Consider the following 22,123-nt stretch of genomic DNA (forward strand, 5'->3'; position numbering starts at 1 on the left):
CACTATTTATGCTAATCTATATGCATTTAATGTGGAAGAGATTGGGTAGAAAACCTCTCATTAATGCGAAGGTGACTGCCTCTGTGATTCTTATTCTTTCATGGCATTTCCTAAGGCAAATTTGATGGTGGTGGCATCTCAGATCAAAAAGGAAATCGGTTGCTCTTGGTCCCCTACGTATTTGTCGAAGGACAAGCCCCGCTTGTTACCTCAAACAAGAGTTTCGGTAATGGTAGCTAACTCGAATCTCAACGGGACCTGTTCTAGGGAATTGCCCTTTATTCCTCAGGTGTTCTTACTCCCATCCACATTTTTGGGCTTGGCCCATCTCTTAAAGCATGACCTTTTGGGCCTTTGGGCCTCGGCCCAAAATCAAGTTCATCTCCCCACAATTTCATTGTAAAATATTTAACTGTGTTTGGTTGCGTAAATAAAAATGCTATGAAAATCATTTTCCTGTGTTTGGTTCCTTCTAAAATTTCAAATAAAATTCCTTTGATTAGAAAGGACCTAAACTAAAATTCTCAAATTCCTTTAATCAGAAATATAATAATAAAACCTAAACTTAAATTGGCTGAAAAAACCTAGATCTAGGGGGGGGGGGGAACCTAGCAGTCCAACAAAACCAACACCACAACTTGAAACAAAAGTGAGTAACTGGGGTTGGCTTAATTATCAACCTGTGAGTTGTATTTGAATTTTATATTTTTATATGTGTATATATATATATATATATATAGAGAGAGAGAGAGAGAGAGAGAGAGAGAGAGAGAGAGAGAGAGAGAGAGAGAGAGAGAGAGAGAGTTGGGTTCAAGTTACACCTGGTATAACCCTAAGTGATTTTACACCACTTAATAACTTATTATTAGATGCGAATTTTGACAAATCTACCGTTGGATTACATTATATTCATATACTCTCCATGCTTGCAAATTTCATGGTGAGCCAAGATTAATAGTCATGTTATCAATTAATTATTTAAATTCAGGTTTTTGTAGTTTAAAAATAATTTATAAAAGATGAGTTTATAGATCACATGATAAATAACATCGATTGGCATGAAAATTGACATGCATGTTAAAAGCACACATAGAACATGTAATTTAACAGTGGGATTCTTAAAATATGAATTTAATAACAATTTATTGGGTGGTGTAACATTGCTTAGAGTTACACCAGGTGATATATATATACACATACACGTACAAAAGAAAACAACTACTATTAGATTACAATAGAGAGACCTAGATAGTGGCTATTTGATTTAAACTGAAAGTCGTAGATTGAAGCTAAGGATAAAAGATAAGGATGAGCCATTTGAATTCAAATAAAAAACAACAGTTAGAAGTTAGAACCAAATCCTTTGGGAATTTATCTGAAATTTTTTGGAAGCATTTGAATTGGAACTTTGATTTGGAATGTGATCTATAAAGACAATGTGACTTGTATAGAGCGAGTTGTCATTATCTTTAATTGTTTTTGAATCTAAGGCATTTATCTCAACACAGTGAAGCTCACTAAACCACCAACACCCCCACCACACCACCAAACTATCACCTCTAACACCACCAAAACCAATGCCATTGTGAGCCACCACTCGAAAATCCAAACCGGGAAGCAAAAATAAAGGAAAAAAAAAAAAGAAATTATGCGAAGAGGAGGCTTTCAACTCACGAGATCGGAGCAACAATGAGCAGTGGAGCAACGCATTGTCAAGATCGACAGAGATCAAAGTGTGGTGAGCAATGGCGGCATCAGTGACGACAACCCTAGCCGACTACCAAAGTTTGTCGTCTGAGAGAGAGAGAGAAGGTTTTGAGAGAATGAAGGGGGGGGGTGTTCCTCATATTTTGGTAAAACATTTTACGGTTGTTTTTTTGGTACAACATTTTACATCTTTTGGCTTTGGTTTTACTTGTGTTTTATAGTTGACCAAAAATGTTTTATAGTTGACCAATGTTTTAAAAAAAAAAAAAAAAAAAAAAAAAAAAACCATAAAATGATGAAAATCTTTTACTTTAAACAAACGGAGCATTAAGCTTGTGTTTGACACTATCTCCTTAAGACAAATTTTGTCTCTGTCACACTATTTCATCAATAATGCTCAAAGACTCATGAATGTTTGCCTCCTATGATACAATGTTCAAGTACAATCTTCGAGCATATATAACAAAACTTTCTCTTTCTCTCTCTTTGACTATGAACATTAAATACAAAAAATAAAACTAATGTACATGATATATAAGGAATTCTCTATTTGTAACAATGCCACATGAATAGGCACACTATTCCATAATAAAAGTAAATATTGTGTAGTAATCAAAAATTTAAAATTAATAATAAATAACTATTTAATATTTGTACAACCCACATTGATCTAGGCCCATAGGTGTGTGTATATATATATATGAGTTGGGTTCAAGTTACACCTGGTGTTACTCTAAGCAACGTTACACCACCCAATAATTTGTTATAGAATTCATATTTTGAAAATCCCACCATTGAATTACATATTCTATATGTACTTAACATTTATGCCAATTTTTATGTCAATTGGATGTTATTTACCACTCAATCCGTAAACTCATTTTTTATACATTATTTTAAACTACAAAAACTTGAATTTAAACAATTGATTGATGACATGACTATTAATCTTTGAACACCTTGAAATTTCACAAGCATGAAGAATATACAAAGATAATGTATTCTAACGGTGGATTTATCAAAATTTACATTCAATTAAAAAATATTGAGTGGTGTAATATTACTTAGAGTTACACTAGGTATACCTTGAACCCAACCCTATATATATATATATATATATATATAAAAGTTCAATTTCATCTTATAGAGGACTCATAGATTCTGTCAATTTAAAACATCTTTAATTAGGCGTCAGTTTCTCATTCCCTCCTTTAAATGGTTTTGAGCAAGTGACTCATGACATTAATGTCCTCACAGTGGATAACACATTCCAATTCAAATCTATCTTAAAGGATGTGTGAGTCCCACTTTAATTTTGGCTAAAAAATAACCAACCAAACACTTGTTAAAACCACTTTTTCCAACAAGCACTAGGAAAAGGTTGAAGCTTATATTTGGCTAGAGGTTGGAGACAGAGAATGGTCTTCGCAATTTCAAGGAAAGTGAAAACCAATATCCCTATCAAAGTTGAAGCCAAATCCATTCTTTGGGCTGTCTCTTAATGGAATTTCTCACAAGTGGTATTTGCAAGCGATTCAAATGCATATATTAATGCTCTAAACAAGCATCGTGGTGACTTGTGGAGGGAGGGGGGGACATTGGGGGGCCATGGCCCCCCTGGGTTTTTAAAAAAATCCCTCATCCTCCTTCCAATTTCTATGAAAAATAAAAATTATATATTAATTTTTACACACAGGCCCCCTCAAGAAAATAGTATGGCTTCGCCAGTGAATTGGTGGTGGTTCAAATTCGAGATTAAGTAATTTTGTGTTTGATGCCTTAGATTTAGCCTTGGTTCGACCTCAATTAAAATTCAATTGGGATTCCCATATTAATAAATAAGTTTACTCATTCCCTAGCTTACTATCAAGTAAGCAAGTCCCAACTTTAAATAAGCCATAATTGATTATAAACCATAATTAAAATTGGGGGTCTAAACATTTACCTATGTTGCATTAGGTCATTTCTCAGAAATTGACCAAACTTTAATGACCATTAATTGACCCAACCTATGCAAGGCGAGATTGAGTAAATGTTTAGACCCGTGATGGTAACGGGTGTGGCTTACTTTCAGTATTTATTTAACTGGACATGTCCTTTTGTTTTAAATATACAATAACAAGTGAAAGTGAATTTTAATTCCCATATTTTATTTACTTAGTAGGTGATGTGGTAGTTTCTCATTAAAACAAAATAATATTTCTTTTAAAAAAGTACTGGAAGTAAGTCAAACTCGACTGTAACCCACGTAGCCTAAACCATTGACAATGACCTAATGGTAATGGCAACTCATGCGCACCTACAATTAACAGCCATCACCAACACACCTAAAGAAAGAGTAAAGACTGAAAATTGGAGAAATGTATTTTATTACAACTATAATACTATATTATTATTTTGTGTAAACCGTAAATTTGAGTTGAGAAAAATGAAGATTTGGGTGTTTTCTTAATGCTGTTTTGCACAATGATTTCGAAAATAGTTTTTACCCAAAACAATTATGTGAAAATAATTTGTCAAGCAAAAAAAAAAAGTTTTAGTGGGACCTATTATTTTTATGGTTTTAAATCCAAGAGATTGTTTTTTAAAAAAGGGTAAGAGTAAGAAAGCTTTCGATGGTGTGAAATTGTGAAAAAAAAAAAAAAAAACCATTTTTTTCTTCCTAAGGCTAAAACTCAATTTGATCCATTGAAGTACGATTGATTATTACTGTATTATTTTCCAATGCTTTAAAAAATTCTTATATATATATATATATATATATATTTTTTTTTTAATCAAGTTCAAACCACTGACTGTCTCAATTAAAATCTAATGCAATTCTCAGAATCTATTGCAGCTGAAATGATCAACCTTACCTACCACAGTAATGATAATGATAATAATAAAAAATAATTTGGATAGTTGATGGCAAATGAATGTAATGATTAAAGTAAAGTGAAAAATAATTAAAAGATTAGAGAGCCAAGCAAGAACATTGCGTGCACAAACTTCCAAAGCCACCGAGTGGGTCCCGAAATAAAATCCAGTGGATAAACTCAGAGACAAGGAAAGTCTCAATATAATAAATTAAAAATAATTAAAGGACACACGTTTACATTTCTTTATCCATCGGCATTCCCAAACCAGACAAACCTAACATCCGAGCCAACACAATCATTCTCCACGTGTCGCCCATCCGTAGCCTCGGACTCAGGCTCGGCTTTACGCCACCTCGCACTTTTTCAGTCCCCTCCTCACTCATTCTCTAGCTTCTGCCTCTCTCTCTAAAACCCCTCTCTCTCTCTCTCTAGAAAATTCACTGACAGTTTTTTTCCATCACCGCTCGTTGATCGTGATGATGATGAGGTATATCTATGTCCAACGGTTTCTCTGTTTCTTTTTCTGGTTTCGTACTTGTTTGTTTCCTTGGAAATTGTTTTCCTGGAAAGTTTTTTGGTTGGAAAATGATGACTTTTTTTTTTTGACTTCTTTGAAGGTCTCTTCATGTGAATTGATATATCGAGTAAGTTTGTCGCTTTTTCATGTCGAGAAATGAAAGTTTTCTTCTTACGGTTTTTTTTTTTTTTTTTATAAATAATTTTCTCGGGAAAATTTCGGTGTGAAAGTTTTCTTGGGAAATGAACGGTGGTGTGGGTTGTGTGCTATGCGATCGTGGTTTGTCATCTTGTTTCGTTTGATCTGGTACGTGTTAAATTACCGATTGTTCCGAGAGCTTATTAAGCGGTTAGGAAATGGTGAATTCTTTGTGATTTTTTTTTTTTTTATTTGCGTCAGTTTTGTGGCCTTTTGTTGTTCATCTATTATGTTATGATTGGTCTCTGTTTGGTTTCTGAGAAAGTTTAGGAAAGAAAATGGTTCCGATTTTAAAAAAAGAAACAATTAGCAACGGTTATTGTTCTTGTCTTGTGGTTGTGGGGAAGAAAAAAAGAGTAAAAACACAACTTTTTCTTGGTGAGTTTTTCTCACTAGGGAACTTGAAATTAAAAAGTCATAGGTTTCAGCTGTTTTTATTATAAATTATATTATTTTGTCAAAAAAGTTGAGTTGTTTCGTATGTATTACTTTACCTCTGTTTTGTGTGTGTGTGTGTCTCTCTTAAGAATAATTTAAAAAAAAATAAAAACGGTTTGTTTAATAAATGTTAAAAAAAAATTATTGGGTTGTTTAAATTAAAAGAATTTGGACATGGGTTTTGTGTCAATTTTACATGGAAGCCAGATTGAATTTATTTTGGTGGACTGCATTATTTAGCAGAACAACTACGTACATTTATTTAATTATTTTAGTATTTATATGAACTTTTTATTGTGATTCTGTCATTTACTGTGTCAGTTATGTAGAGTCGATGGATTTGATTCACAAGTGTTTGCATGGCCATTTGTTGTTTGTCTGGTATCGATGATTGAGGGCTCTTATTTGCTGTAAATTATATCTGATTAATCCAGAGGTGAAATACTATAAAATCCAACTGGTACACATGCACACTATAGTTGTATATATGTGCAGTCTGCGCATTGTGGGAATTTTTGACAATACCTAGAGTCATGAAATTTTTTTTAATGTGATTTGGCATCTCTAGGTTCCTACTATAGTCTTTGTATTGTCAATAAATTTTTTTCCTTAAACAGAAAAGTGAGGAAAAAGGTGTGAAAATAAATATATAGAGATTCATAGATCGCAGTTGGTGATGCTCATTCCTTGAGATGGCAACGTGGCAGAGTAAAAGTTTCCCTATTTGATTATATAACTACAAAGATTTCCAATGTTATGGAAGATTTTATACAACTTAACCCTCATTAGTTCTCTCTATCTCTCAATCTTATGCAAAACAATAGCCACCATATATTCTTCTTCTTTCCTACTCTTTATCTCATTTTCTTTCTGGATTTGCTAAGTTTAGCTGCTTTAAACTTTTTTTATTTTATAAAATTACCTTGTTCAATTAATGGAGTGTTGTGGGAATGGAATTAATATTTTGCTCAATATGGAGGGAGGCTTTAAGTTGTGGAGCGAGGAGCTGGAGATGGAGAAACGTGCACCATTGCTACACCTAGTTATACCACAAAGTGGAGATCAGCTCTCATCCTAAGCTTTAAAACATTCTTACAGAGTGAGGGGGCTGAATATTCATGTTGGGTCTTTGTTAAGTACATTGAAAATGTACTTGGTAAATTTCGTTTGGCTTGTGACAGCTGCCACATGATATGGTTAAATTTCACTTTTTGGTGCCTACCTTCCATAGTGTTGAATCCAACAAATCTGGTTGTATGCTTTTGCCAAATATGTCAAAATAGTTAAAAAAGGCTTTGCAAGACATTAGGCATTTTCTAGATGATCAACTGATTGCTTGTGCTGAATACTTATTCTGCCATGCTCTTTCTGTTTATTTTTGCAGGTTGAAGTAGAATGCATATTCTCATTTTGTGGTAATTCAATGGATTAAGTAGTGTTCTGGTGCAGTTTTTGTGAAATTTATTGATTACGAGACATTTCCTCGATGGGGGGAGCTTGTTCTAGGAAGAGTGACCAACGCGACAATGAAGAAATTTTGCACAGAGGGGTATCTAGAAAGTATTGTAAAAGTGGGAGTTCAAAGTGGTTGGCAACCTCATTTTCTAGACCTGCTATAGATATTCAGCTAGGAAGAGGGAACTGCCCACCACTTATGGACTTGTGCATACGTAAAATATGTGAGGTATGTTGTATGCTATATCATACTTAGGTAAAGAGCCTACCTTTTTTATATCTCGGATTATCACTTTTCTTCCTTTTTCTAACAGGACATTGATAGATATAACACTTTTTCTACGCTCCCAAGGGATATTAGCCAGCAGATCTTTAATGAATTGGTATATTCCCAACGTCTAACTGATGTTTCTCTCAAAGCCTTCCGAGATTGTGCTATCCAGGTATCATCATGAATGATATGGAAATTTGGCTTTACTTTCTTTGTTGGTGTATGTTTCTCATTTGTTTTCAGTCTGTCATGCTGTTCTTTAAGGTTCGTGTCATGTGTTTGGCAGGATCTTTACTTGGGAGAATACCCTGGGGTGAATGATAGTTGGATGGATGTAATCTCTTCACAGGGGCCATCTTTACTTTCTGTTGATCTATCGGGCTCTGAAGTTACTGATACAGGACTGCTTCATCTCAAAGATTGCACAAATCTTCTAGCCTTAAATTTTGATTATTGTGACCAAATTTCTGACCGTGGGCTGGAACTAATAAGTGGTAGTCTTTCTTATGCCTGTTCAATTACAATGTTGCTTCTGGTCATTTACTATTTTCAATTGATTATTTAATTCCTTTTTAAATGAAAAACTGTTACTTTAATAGAAAAAAATATTAAATAGGAACAAATAAGGGGAGGATTTATGTCTCCAAAAAGAACGAAAATCTAGAGAAAACAAAAATGATGGGGGGTGGGGGGGGGGGGGGGGGGGGTTGAAAAGGAGACTTAAAATTAATGATGATCTCATGATACAAGTGAGTTTGTTATACCCAAAAAGTTAAGACAGGCATTTCGGAAATCATCATAGATGTTCAGAGTCATAGGGGCTCTCTGAATACTAAACTATATGCTCAACCTCCACATGGTTGAGAGAGCCAAGGGCGACAGATGCTCCTAATCATATGAGATTGTTTTCATGTTGATTTTTTGTTCTCTTTGGTGCATTGAATTTTTAAAATAGTTTGCTGGACATAAATTTGGAGTTTGTCTACTTTAAAAAAAAAAAATGTGCCTGCAAGGACTTTTTTTTTTTTTTTTTAAATAATTCTGTTAGATTCCAGTAAGTTATTCATTTTTGGGCGTATTCTATTTAATTATTCTTTTATTGTCGTTAATGCTCAATCTTTTCCTCATACTTGAGATTGATGTGAATTGGCATTGCTCAGTCCTTGATTTTCTTGAAGCAGTTCTTTTATGGATATTGTATGACCATTATGAATGTTTCAGGTCTCTCAGACTTGACAAGTTTGAGTTTTAGAAGAAACAATGCAATTACTGCTAAGGGAATGAATGCCTTTACCAATTTAGTTAACTTGGTTAAGTTGGACTTGGAGAGATGTCCTGAGATTCATGGTGGGCTAATTAATCTTAAAGGTATGTATTCTCTACTTGTACTTTCATCTTGAACACAACCCCCCCCCCCCCCCCCCCCCCCCCCGGGGGAAAAAATATAAAAAAATAAAAGAAAAAGGGGAAAATTACATTTTAAGCCCTAAAGTTTGGGATCAATTTCAAATTAAACCCTGAACTTCAAAAATCTTAAATTAAAACCTTGAATTTTTGAAATCGTTTCAGTTCGCCCCTTTGACAGCTCTTGCTAATGCCATCTAGACAATGTGTGGGGCAAAATGCTGGTATATTAAAAATTTGACACACTTCATGGACCACAAAAAGGCGCCATTGGACTTGACTCACTCAAACTTCCAAGTTGAGACCACCATAACAGTTCCTCCCACACTTCTTCAATAAAACTTCCAATCATCACCATCACATTCTATCCAATGTAATTCACCCTCATCACCCCCAGTTCTCTCTCTATTTTTCAAAGAAACAAAACCACGACTTCCCTCACCATTCTCAATCTCCACCTCCAATAAACCTTAACCAAATTTCACTTTCCCTCCACTTCTCTTCACATTAACCCCTTTGTTTCCCCCTCTATTTCTTCTCCTCTGATTTTTGAATTGGTGTCATTTTGCCATATAAAGGATGATTTTCCAATAACCATCCTCCTCCATTCCGAATCTTTATAAGTCTACCACTCTTTCTTCATAGGCTCAACCTTTCCTCCTCAGCAGCACATTATTTGTGCTCTCTCTCCCCCCTTGGCTGCCTTCTAACATGTCTTTAGAAACTTGACGTGTGTGTTTTAGAGAGAGAGAGAGAGAGAGAGAGTTGGGAGTGACTTTTTGAGAGGAAAGGAGGATTTTTCCCCTTTAGGCACGCGTGTTTAGTAAACGGCATTAAAGAAAAAAATAGGTGTAGGAGACGGACTGAAATGTTCTTTTAAAAAAAAAAAAAAATCAATGTCTCAATTGAAGCTTTTTAAAATTTAGGGTTTAGAATTAAATTTGCCCAAGAAAGGCCTTTATGAATTATGATTGGGGATTTATTAAATAAATGATATTGTTAGCTCATTCGTTGTTGTTTATTATTATTATTATTATTTTAATTAATGGCGACAGGAGTCTAAATATTGGGGGTAGCCTCTCCCTTACCAAATACATTTCCTCCTGTAAGGTTAAATCCAAGATCTCCCTTGACTAAAGGGAGAGGTGCTACCCAGCTACACTAATTTTAATTTAAAAGAAAATTATAGATTGGCAGTTTGTGAAGTACTTATATGTTGTGAGTTAAGATTTATTTAAATAAAATATATTTTTGCTTGCCAAAATTCTTTTGGTAAAAAAGATCCAGGTAAAAAATGGAGTACTGTGACTTATCAAAAAAAAAAATGGAGTACTGTGAGTTTTGATTTAGTTAGTTAAGTAAAATATTTTAGTATGGAGATTTTCTTTTAGAGATCAAGTAGATTATGGAATGCCACATATATCAGTTGTGATACATCTGAGATGTGAACCAAGGTGGGGGATAAAATTTTAATATAATATTTGGTTTCTGAGGCAGTGGGGCACAGGGCACTTCTCAAGATTTTATTGTTTAGTGCACCGTTGGAGGGAATTAACCAAAAAAAAAAAAAAACTTTTTTCAGTATTACTGCACCTCTTTAACTCATTAGTTTTTGAAATATAGACATACAGCCTGCTAAGGCTACTTAAGAAATTGAAATTGTTGTGAAAAACACTTTAAACAATATAAGGCAAACACCGCAAAACACAAACTTTAACGTGGTTTGACAAACTTGATGCGTACATCAGCTTGTAATGCCAACCAAAATCTACTATCTCAAACACTCACAAACATAAACTATCCTAACTCCTCAATGTGCCCAAAGGTGCTTTCACTTTAACATATTAGGCCATCAATACAAAAGCTACACTACCAATATTTTTGCAGGAACCATCACACTTCCCTACTCTTCTTAGCAATGTGGGACTAATTCTCCTAATAGGAATTCTTGCACCTCCATATTACTCTTCTAAAGTGGGATTTGTTAACCAACAAGGAACCTTCTAATTTATCCCCTCATGGGCTGCACTTGATAAATATTAACAACTATAAGAAGGATTTCCTTAATGATAATTTAAATTTTACAATACCATATACATTTCCTTTTTCCTTTTCCATAAACATTTCCACTACCTTTTTGTATTCATTGCATGTAATTTTAGCAAAAATCACATGTGAAAACTCTACATGGAAAAAAATTTGTAAATTGATAGATGACCTATGTCAAATTATATGCTTAAACTAAGGTGTGCATTGTGGTTATTATATTAGGTATTTAATAGAAATGTGATGGTAATATTTATAAAAGTAGTGGGTTTTTAACAAAAGGAGTACTTTGTAGTGGGGGTATAATTGGAAAATGCAAACCAACATATATTTACCAAGGAATGGGACTTGCAGTAGCTCCAGTCTTCCCATTGAATGATGAAGATAAAGCAGCATGAACATTGCATGGAGTAGTCAAGTAACTCTGCTCACCATTGATGTAGCATATATCTTATTTCAGGTTTATCAAAATTGGAGTCTCTCAATCTCAAGTGCTGTAATTGCATTACGGATGATGACATGATGCCTCTCTCTGGTAATTTACATCTTTCTGTGCTTTTATTTATTATATTTATTTTTTTCCCAATGATGGCTCAAAATTTCAAGCATGGTTTTCTTTTTTGTTGAAATTGTATGTCTACTCTCTCCCTCTCTCTCTCTCTCTCTCTCTCTCTACAACATGCACTCTGTATTTGCTAGTTGTATAAATATTCAGAATTCATTCTTCCTTTTTCATTTGCACCTGGTGATGAATTTTTTCATGAGTACATCCTTTATTCTGAAATTTTTTGAACATTGAAATATTGTTAAATTTGCTACATTAAGGATGCCTTCTAGGTAGTTCTACTTGCAGAAAATCTGTGCTCTTAATTTCTCATTGAATAATTATTTGCTAAGAGATACTAAAAATGGGATTCATGAATTCAGGGCAAAATTTGCTGGAAAAAAAGCGTACAGGGATAAAGTTGTGTTCTGTTCACAGGCACTGTAGCAGACTAACAGTCTTTTGACAGTAATGTTTGTGCTAGTATAGCTAAGGTTTCTATTGATATTTCTGTCTTTTTGTTTAAGCAGATGATATGCATGGATAGGGTTAGTTTAAAATAAGGGCCATGGTTACATTTTTTTAGGGTTTTAAGGTTTTTTCTTCTTATAATTTGAAGCCTAGTAAGCCATTGTGACAGTTTGACTAACTGTTATCAATAAATTTTACCTTTTGGCTTACAAGTTTTCTTAAGAACTTGCCAAGAGCCTTGTAGCTCAATTGGTACGTTATGATATTTCCAACAAAGATGTCCATGATTTAAATCCCCACTCCCCCATGGTAGCTATTGAATTTATCAAAAAAAAGAAAAAAAGAAAAAGAAAAAAAGCTCTCTTAAGAACATAAGGTACTTGGATAAAGTACCCAAGAAGAAATTTTCCATTTGTTTCCTTATAAAAAATATTAGTTTTTACATATAAAAAGAATTAAAGAATTAAGGTTTTTATGGAAAATAGAAGTAAATCTTTGTCCCGTTGTGCTCTTGTCATGCATGGACTGGAAAACAGGTTAGGAGTTTGATGTCACATAGACCACAAACTGCAAATTCATTTTGATATGTTCCTTTGAGCATATGCATGTCTTGGCATGTTATTTGAGTTGTGATTACTGTTTAGTTGCAATTGTGTGGTATAGAAAATTGTGAGGAATTACATGTTCAATAAAATTTCAGGGCTTACAAACTTGAAGGCTTTACAGATTTCATGCAGCAAGGTTACAAATGTTGGCATTACTTTCTTGAAAGGTACTTTATTTTCTAGCAAGTAATCTATGATTTCTATTTTTGTTGTTAATCTGTTTTCATTGTTGATGGCACTACTTTCTTGAAAGGTAATTTTTTTCTTAAAGGTAATCTATATTTTCTATTTCTATTTGTATTGTTACTTTGTTTTCCATCTTTGTTGTTATAAGGATAAATCAAGAAAAAGAAAGTGGGAGGTTCTGTATCTATTTAACACGATGTATGAAACTGTTGGGCTGAACCAGGGCTATCAAAAATTAAAAAGAAAGTTATCTGGACCATCATTCTCCTCATTTGAAGCACATTAAAAAAAATGCTGTTCCACCTTTTCCTTTAATCCTGCTGACGTTTTTGTGTTTGGGGATCCAACTGGGTTGGGGTGTAGTTCAGTTGTTTTGGAAGTTTCAAGTCAAACTTTTGGTAGCTGAAGGCTCATGCATCCACATAACATTTTGGATCTTGTCCTTGCTCTCCACTTTGTGGGGTGAGGAAATGCTATTAGGTCCTAGAACCATTTAAAAAAAAGCAAAAACGAAATTGGTATTTTATGAATTACATTTCAGAAAGAGTGATTGTTAATAAACAATATTGTTATTCTTACCAGTAAAAAAAAAAAAAAAAAAAAAAAAAAAGACCCCAACAATGTTTTTAAATCTACATATCAGCAATTCTTTGTAATGTCAATACCCATAAACAAAGAAAGAACTCATCTCTTCTACTATATTGGATATTGTGAATCTGGTTGCATTCCAACTTCAGGTTGTATGCAGTGAAGTCGGAGTAGCTATTTAATTCATGCAATTTATCATTGCTTTTAGGAAAGCCCTCCTGGCTGAGCCTTTCATTTATTTATTTATTTTGATCTTCTCTAGGATTTCTTTGGTTATTTGGCTGAACTTAATGAAGAAAATGATAGCGATACTTTAATCATTAGGTTCCACCTTTACTGATTCTGATATTGTTTTGTTTTATTTCAGCGTTCTGAATGGTGACTCTTCTAAACAACTTTTAATCAAAGATTTTGGATTTCATCTCTTTTCGTTGTCATTTTTCTTCTTTTCCCTCTATGTTGATTTTGGTGCATATTATTTCTCTGTCTCAGGGCTGCCCAAACTCTCTCTGTTGAACTTGGAGGGATGCCGAGTTACTGCTGCATGCTTGGACTCTCTTTCAGGTTTTGATTCTCTTCAAGTCTTGGCCTTTCTGCCAATTATTATATTCTCATTCCCATTAGGATCAGGCCTGTACTACATAATGGTTCATTAGATTTTTCATAAAAATTTACCATGAATGATTTTTTTCTAAAGTTGTTTATATGATATATTTGCAGATCTATCTGGAACATTTTCATGTTTTGCATATATAAATCCGTGTATTAAAGCAAACCCACTCATTTCCATTGGGAATATTTTTAACAGAAATTACCTAAATAAGCTCTTCACCCCTAATTTTGCACTACGGATGTTAACTATGTAAAACGGGATAAGATGTTGGCATCATAACCACTCATTTTCATTGGTAATATTTGTTATATTTATGTGCACATTAATTGTGTGCACCATGGCTAATACTAAAGACAAATGTCTTTTCTCAATCTTTGTGCACGCGCGCATGTAAAATTGGTGGTTTAGATTGTAGAAACAGTTATGGCTCTACAGCTAATTACTGTTATGCTTCTAGAATTTTGCTTTATTTTGAATCCTAGAATTTTTTATTTTTTATTTTTTGCTGGGTAACTCGGGGATTTTATGGCCACTTGGGTTTCTATTCGTGTGTAATGGAAACTCCACATGATATATGCATTGATATTTTGTTGATGACATTTGGAGTGAAGATTAAAACAAAATTAAATTCCTGATGAATTGTACACTTAAGTATCTATTAAAAGTAGGAAAAATAAAATTTCCTTCACTTTTCAATTTATATGTACTCAATGTGTTATTCAATACTTTTGTTTGGCCAGAAATCTAACTGGCATTGTTTTTGTGCCAGCTCTTGCTGCCTTGTTATATTTGAATCTTAACAGATGTAAGCTGCCTGATGATGGATGCGAGAACCTTTCCAGTAAGTTGCATTTGGCATAAATACATTACTTGGTCTGTTGTAATCAACTATATATCTACTGTGATGCTTCTGGGGTTTACTTTTTTATTTTATTTTATTGGAAGAACCTTGTGTTGAACTTATTGCATATATCTTGGTTTCTGCAGGATTTAGGAACTTAAAAGTATTAAATTTAGGGTTCAATGATATCACAGATGCATGCTTGGTGCACTTGAAAGGTGGGTGTCTTTCACTCTCATATCTACACAAGTTCAAAATTTTGATTTACAATTTCTGTTTTGTTTTCCCTTTGCAACAATGGAAAATGGTTCGAGGATAAAGAGTTGAGCCTTATAGAATGTAGGAAGCAATCTGTGTGTGTTAAATATGTACAGAATGCACTGTGTTCGCATAGGTAGTTGAGGTTTGAGATCTTCCACTTTCCTTTGAGCACAACATAGCTTGATTTTCTGTGTGTTTATCAATAACTAGCTGCAAAACTGTGTGATGCATAGGAAAATTTTTATGGAAAAATATTTATAAGTAATGCATACTTAAATATCTATCCAGTAATAAAAAAAGCCAAATTCGATAATTTGTAGGAAATATGCTTTTTTTCTTTTTTGATAGGTAGAAAATATGAATTTTAGTTAAATTATAATTAAATTAAAGCAGGCCAACCGTAATTTAATCAAATTTTGTTTAGTGTTGGGTTGATTATTCTATAACCAATGAGTTCTGATAGGTTCTAACTAATGTGACACAAAACAAACTATATTTATAATGTTGATGTGGAAAAGTGTGGACTTTCAAAAGCTTATGTGGCAACATATGAAAGGGTCACCTAAAAAGTCAAATGCTTTCATTTTGTACGTATTATATAGATGTATTAATTTTCTTGTCAACAACTAAGCTTCAGCAATATGACTTTCATGTATGTATCATTGCTACCTAAATTTTTTAGATGTGCGACTGCTTTGAGCTTAGGGCTTCTATGGCTAGTTCATGGAGTTTATAACTTAACAAGTTTTGGAATAAGTATATATTTTTTAAAAGATATGTGAGATATCCTGAACAAGGTACTAAATGTCTTGGTATATCTTCATGTGTTTGTGTTACATTTTGAACAATATATTTTGTACATAAATTTTGATCTTGCTTCAAGCAGGTCTTACAAATTTGGAAAGCTTGAACTTGGACTCATGTAGGATTGGTGATGAAGGGCTGGTTAACTTGACAGGTTGGTGTTAAAAGGGTTTCCCTAATTTTCTGTTTTAATTCTAAATCTGTGTATTGATTTTGCAATGTTTCTGTTCCAGTCAAAGAGGTTTAGTAGAAAGGTGTTTTCTAGCACTAGAGATCATATTTATGAGAAAAGCTTTTCAGATTACAACAACAAATATGTGATTCTTTGTATATCTGTCATTTCCCTCTAGAAATGGTATAATGGCAGCTTTCGTGTTTGCCATGTGACCTAAATACCAGAGCTGCTCAGCTGGCTATAGTTGCAACTTTTTTGAGTTGAAGTAAGCAGTCCTAATAATGAGGGTTTTCTTTTGAGCATATATGGTTTGTTCCATGTAATAAATAATTTATGTTGTGTTTTATATGACATGATATTTCTAATTCATTAGAGGCAATGAAATCAGAACATCATTTTAATGAAATTTTAAAAAAATAACCAACACAGAATATAAACTAGCCTTTTGAGTTGCCAAAGGTCTTGTAGCTAAATTGGCACCTCCCCATGCACAAAGTGCTTGGGAGTCTGGAGGGGAAAAGGGTTAGAGCTGCGGGCTTAGTAGCATGTTGTAATTATCTCTAAAAAAAAAAACTAGCCTTTTTAAGTTCCATGAAAATTGATTTGGGGTTATTCTCTAGTGGCTTGCTAAAATCAGGGAAAAAAATCAGCATGTTGAGTTGTAGTCACTAATTGTTAGTATCTTGTGTTTCCCTCACTGAAAAATGAGATTTTATTATGGAAATTAATGTGAGAAACTCATTTTGTTACAATTTTCACGTCTGCTCTGTAAATATTTCTCCCTTGTTTATAGGGTTTACAGATGATGTTAATTTTAAGTGCTATATATATAAGATTTAACTTTTTAATGCTTTTGTTAATTCTAGGATTTAACTTGTAACTCTCTCACTTTTTTGCTTGGGGTGTCTATTATATACTTCCTCTGTACTTGGATTGCACCCCTTTATCAGATTTCATTACTCATGTAAAAAAAAAAAATTCCTGTTACAAACCTGAAGTCCTAACTTAGTTGAGGTTGTGGATTCATCTTTTCATTCGGTTACATGAGTAAATTTGTGGAATCAAATTATTAACTTTTCTTCAGGGGAGCACAGAAAAAGTGTGGCAATCTGTGGGCAAGCTCTAATTTATATCATTTTTAGCATAGCTTGATGGTGTGATGCAGGTTTTTATAGACATGAGAGCCATATTTTGCATCAGAATCCTAGTTTCACTCAGTATATACCAACTGATGAGTTGCAACCATAAGAAAGCTTTTTCATTGCTTTATAGAAGAATTTAAAGTTAGGAGTAGTCTAGGATATGTACTCTGTTATATGTTCATTTGGATATATTATTTTAGTTGTTCCCTTTTCTTTTCTTCGTCCCTCTTTTCTGCTTTTCTTATTTTCCCACCTTATCATAAATAATGCTTAAATATGCATATGAAATGCTTTGATTTTAGGCCTTCGGCATCTCAAATGCTTGGAATTGTCTGATACTGAAGTTGGAAGTAGTGGACTTCGCCATCTATCTGGTTAGACATTCACCTTGTATTTATTTACAGATTATGGAATCTGATTGGTTCCCATGTATGCCCTCCTCTTTCTTTTTAATAATTCAGTGTAGCACATAATCAGTTTCACTTAGTTTATTTATCTGCAAAGTGGATTCTAAATAAATGCAATGCTTCATTTGTTTGGTTTTCACCACCATGTTTGTATTGATGCTCCATGCAAGCTTAGTTGGTGGTCTCTTGGTAATCTAGGTTTGATGGGTTCCAGCCTTCTAGGGCCTTGTGGAAATGAATTGATATTTTCTTCTTCTTCCTTTTTTTTTTTTTTTTTTTTTGTTTTGTTTTGTTTTTATTTTTATTTTTTGCTGGTTTTATCCTGAGTGACTTGTTTGAATGACAGCATCCTTTGATGGAAAGGGTTAATTTGAATTTACCAAAAAACTATTGATGTTGTTAAGTTGGATAGTGAAGACGAAGGGAGTTGAATGGTGTGTTTGATACTCTTTGCAGATCTAAAATTAAAGAATTGAGGTTTTATTGACAGAGGCACCATAATCATAAAGACACTCTCTTGATTGTATATTTTGAGGTTTTATGAAAACCGACAACTGCACTAGCCAACCTGCAGTTGTCTTCAAAAATGACCATCACCAACTCTTGCACTATTGGCAGCAGCCAAGAGCAGTGTAGCTCTGATTGGTTTCTTTGGTTCAGGTTGGAACTTCAACAGTGCATCACTAACTATTAGTGTTACAAAGATCATGCTAAAATTTGACACTACTGTCATCCCCTACCTTATATCTAATCTAATAAATCGGTTCAAGGAATCCCAATTAGCTCTTATTGCCTTCCAAACTCCCATCCCATATCTTATGAGAATGGGGTTAGAAGAACTTAGAAGTCCAACCCCCCATTTCTACTCCATACTTCATTGGAACTAACTGTTTCCATAAAAGGTCATTCTCCTAAGTGGACCTCCATAGCCACTTACCTAATAACACACAATTAAACATGCTCAAATTTCTCATTCCTAACCCATCTTTATGAAGCAAAGTGCATGTAGTTTTCCAATCCACAAAACGAGGTTTTTCCTCCTCTCCCATCCCACCTCAAAGTCACATTGTCATTTTTCGTAAGGGTTTGAGGATTAGCCACATCTAATCATGCCTGAACTGTCCAATGTATCTTAAGCGTCTTAAATTATGATGTTTGTCTTTGGTTATGAACTTGTAAAGAGTTCATGGATGTGACATAGGGCATACTGATGTCACAACTTGTGAGTAATCTAAGAGTTTGTGTGAGTAAATGGATGTGGCATAGGTGATACTAATGTTGAAACTTGTGAGTAATCTAAGAGTTTTTGTCCAATTGATGCTAATTGTGATTTTAATTTTGTCTCCTTGCCTCAGCATAGCTTAATCACAAATGTTTTTTACATGTTCATTTTGTTTTAATCAGGTTATGTTTATGGTTATATTATTAGCCATTTGCCTCACAATTAATGCATTAACTCTTCTCCCCGCCCTCCAAGAAGCGTTCCTCTTGTTAATTCACACTAATTCGTAGGGTCCAAACATTACAGTGTGTATGAGGCTAGGTGCATCATGCATGTATATAGGGTCCTCAAACATTATCCGTATGGGTGTATTGGGTTGGGTATGCGTGTAGTCTGTGGTTTTAGATAAGGATTGTTTGCTCATGTTTGGTTGATTCTGGCAGCCTTTGCCAACAAAATCACACAGCAACCACAAGTTTAGAGGAAAATTGAAAGAGAACTATAGACAATGGAGAACTTTTTATCCATATTGTCAAATTTATTTTCACAAGTTTGCAAGCCCCCAAGAATAGTGCAAAATTTATTTCAATTATTTGTAACTTCTTATATCTTTTTTATGTTTTAAGAATTTTTTATATGTGAGAGAGAGATTCCTCACTTTTGATGCACTTCTTAACATTTAATGCATGGGACTTCTAAGAATAAAGTCAAGGTTACTTGTCGGAACGTATGAAGGACACAATAGAGTTGTTCAGTGAATTTCCTTTTACTTTTATTTTGGGGTTAACTTAGTATTTTGTTGGTTTGTTTTCTGTAGGTTTGGCTAACCTGGAGAGTTTAAATTTATCATTCACTGCTGTTGATGATGGTGGGTTAAGAAAATTGTCTGGACTCTCATCTCTTAAATCACTCAATTTGGATGTTCGCCAAATTTCAGATGCTGGACTTGCAGCTCTTACTAGTAAGTATTCTAGATAGACATTGCATTCAGATGGGAACAGAATGGAATTATAAGTAATCAACATTAGAAAGAATACCTGTTGTGGGAATCACAATGAAGCATTGCCCAAATGAATCTTTTTATGTTTTAAATGTTGAACCATTCTTCTCTTTTAATGATTTTGTTCCAATAATCTAGCAAAAGAGATGGTGTGTATTTGACAATTTTGACCTGCAAATATCTGGGTCACTGAGCCTCTCAAAAACCGTTCCCATGTAAATGTGTCAGCCTTTGAGCCTATTAAAATTCAGTTCTCTTTGCTGTTTCCTTCACTTTAAGTGGCCTCCTTTTGCTCCTCCTGCAGTTGAACTCCTGAGGTCTAGTGTTACACGGTGCAATAGTAGCTTATTATGTTTTTAGTTTTTCATATGTAAATATATATTTTATAAGCTTCATAAATATTTGAATGTTTTGATTTAATGATGCATTTTCCTGCTTTATTGATGTAGGTTTGACTGGGTTAACTCATCTTGATCTTTTTGGAGCTCGTATTACAGACGGTGGAACAAACCATCTGCGAAGTATGTTAGATAACACACTAATATTTCTGTTGCCTATACTCATAAATTTCTCTTAGTTATATGTAATATTGGATTTGGTCCTAGAGAAGTTTGTGGAATACTATTATATGGTCACATTCTTATATCTAATTAAATGCAGAAGGAACTTGGAAATTCTCTTTGTTAGTAGATGTCAATAAGTACTAAACTATAAAACACAAGTTGGAACCAAATTGCTTATTGAATATGCATGATTATTAGTTTATATACCATATGATCATGAGATGCCTTCTCTAGCTTAAAAAACAACATTCTTTGAACTGTTAGCTTTGCTTGTCGAAAGACTACTGATTTGAATTAATTTGTTTTTTTTCCCCCTCCCCCTTTTGCAGACTTTAAAAACCTGAGGTCCCTAGAAATATGTGGTGGAGGACTGACTGATACAGGTGTCAAGAATATCAAGAATCTTTCATACCTGAGGCTGCTAAATCTATCACAAAACTCCAACCTGACAGATAAAACCTTGGAGTTGATTTCTGGTATTTCTATGATCTCTCTCTTTTTTTTGTGGTGTGTGTATGTGGAAGGATATACACACACGCACACACAACACACATGCTTGCTTTATCTGTTTAAATTTCTTTATTAGATGGGAATCATGTACCAGAGTTTTGTGACCAGAGTAAGAAATAAATACATTCTTTGGTGTAGTTAATTATGGAAATATCAGTTGCGAAATTTATGCTGTCAATGCTGCTTTACTATTTAGTGAAAGTTTCAACAATCATTAACTAAAGACTCTGCACAGATACCTGGAAGTGGCTTTAAGTTTTCTAAATAAAAGTTCGTATACTTGTGGTTGTAGGTTTTTATTATTAAAAGGTTTTTTTTTTTTTTTTTTAATATTTCCTTTCTACGATTTTAAACCTTAAGTTAAGCATTGTTTACACTGTTGGCAAACTGCAGCCTATTAAAACTCTGAACTCCCACTTATATTTTTAAGCGTTGTCTGAGGATTGCATTTTTCAAGAATAATGATTTCCCTATTTTCTTAATTTATTTTCTCACATACTTGTAAATGCAGGCTTGACAGAATTGGTCTCTTTAAATGTTTCAAATTCTCGTATCACTAGTGTGGGACTGCGTCATTTGAAGACACTGAAGAATATGAAATCGCTGACATTGGAGGGCTGTAAGGTGACAGCAAATGATATAAAGAGGCTTCAGTCAACTGATCTCCCCAATCTGGTAAGCTTCCGTCCTGAGTAGTTATGGAGGCGTCATAAAAGATCTCCGTAAAAAGCCACTGTTGGTGTAGTGGGGGAACTATGTATAAAATAACATTTAAGGTGACGAGAGGTTTGTTGTATTGTACATATGGTTAGACCTGAGGGGGAAATGTATTGTGGCTCAGGAAGTACAAATTCTAAGAATATCCCAATGCTATATGTGAAGCTTTCTTTTGGATCATTTATGGTACAGAAGAAAAATGTAGATAAGCTTCCTTGGCAAGGGTCTGATGATGCTCTTTTCCAGCTGTTTCGTTTGTATATAAATGCTGGTGTAAGTTTTTTGTGAACATTTTGAATTGATGCCTTTGGTGGCTTGATTGAATGCTTTCTTATAATATATGTAAATTACCAAGTTTTACGAGAATGGAAGTCCCTGTTTTATATACTTCTTAGCTTCGTCTACTGCATCATCCTGCATCCAGTTACTGCCAGGGTTTACTCGCTTAATTTGATTCAGAATACCCACTCCCTCCCAAACCCATATAAGGTTCTGGCTGCCGGAAACAGGTGGTTGGTTCCTCAAAATTCTGCAAAAGATTATGATAATAAACTTTGGGAAAAAACTTGTGACCAGC

The 22,123-nt window shown here is 33.9% G+C and overlaps 1 protein-coding gene across 3 annotated transcripts; it reads left to right on the forward strand.

The window, feature by feature from the left end:
• The first annotated feature begins 4,905 nt into the window (after positions 1-4,905).
• Positions 4,906-21,912, forward strand: LOC126725801 (uncharacterized). Of its 3 annotated transcripts, XM_050430725.1 has the most exons (17): positions 4,933-5,055; positions 5,186-5,212; positions 7,106-7,405; positions 7,491-7,619; positions 7,734-7,941; positions 8,669-8,815; positions 11,358-11,432; positions 12,613-12,684; positions 13,784-13,855; positions 14,674-14,745; positions 14,892-14,963; positions 15,893-15,964; positions 17,430-17,501; positions 19,574-19,717; positions 20,206-20,277; positions 20,649-20,795; positions 21,341-21,912. In XM_050430725.1, exons 3-17 carry the CDS (start codon positions 7,208-7,210, stop codon positions 21,523-21,525), a joined length of 1,737 nt encoding a protein of 578 aa, XP_050286682.1. In that variant the 5' UTR covers positions 4,933-5,055; positions 5,186-5,212; positions 7,106-7,207; the 3' UTR covers positions 21,526-21,912. The 3 variants fall into 3 exon arrangements, with proteins under 3 accessions (XP_050286683.1, XP_050286682.1, XP_050286684.1); XM_050430726.1 differs by lacking the exon at positions 5,186-5,212 and having other exon boundaries at positions 4,906-5,055; XM_050430727.1 differs by lacking the exons at positions 4,933-5,055; positions 5,186-5,212 and adding an exon at positions 6,701-6,820.
• Positions 21,913-22,123: the final 211 nt, after the last annotated feature.

Source organism: Quercus robur, chromosome 5 (genome assembly GCF_932294415.1).
Source record: "Quercus robur chromosome 5, dhQueRobu3.1, whole genome shotgun sequence".
NCBI lineage: Eukaryota > Viridiplantae > Streptophyta > Magnoliopsida > Fagales > Fagaceae > Quercus > Quercus robur.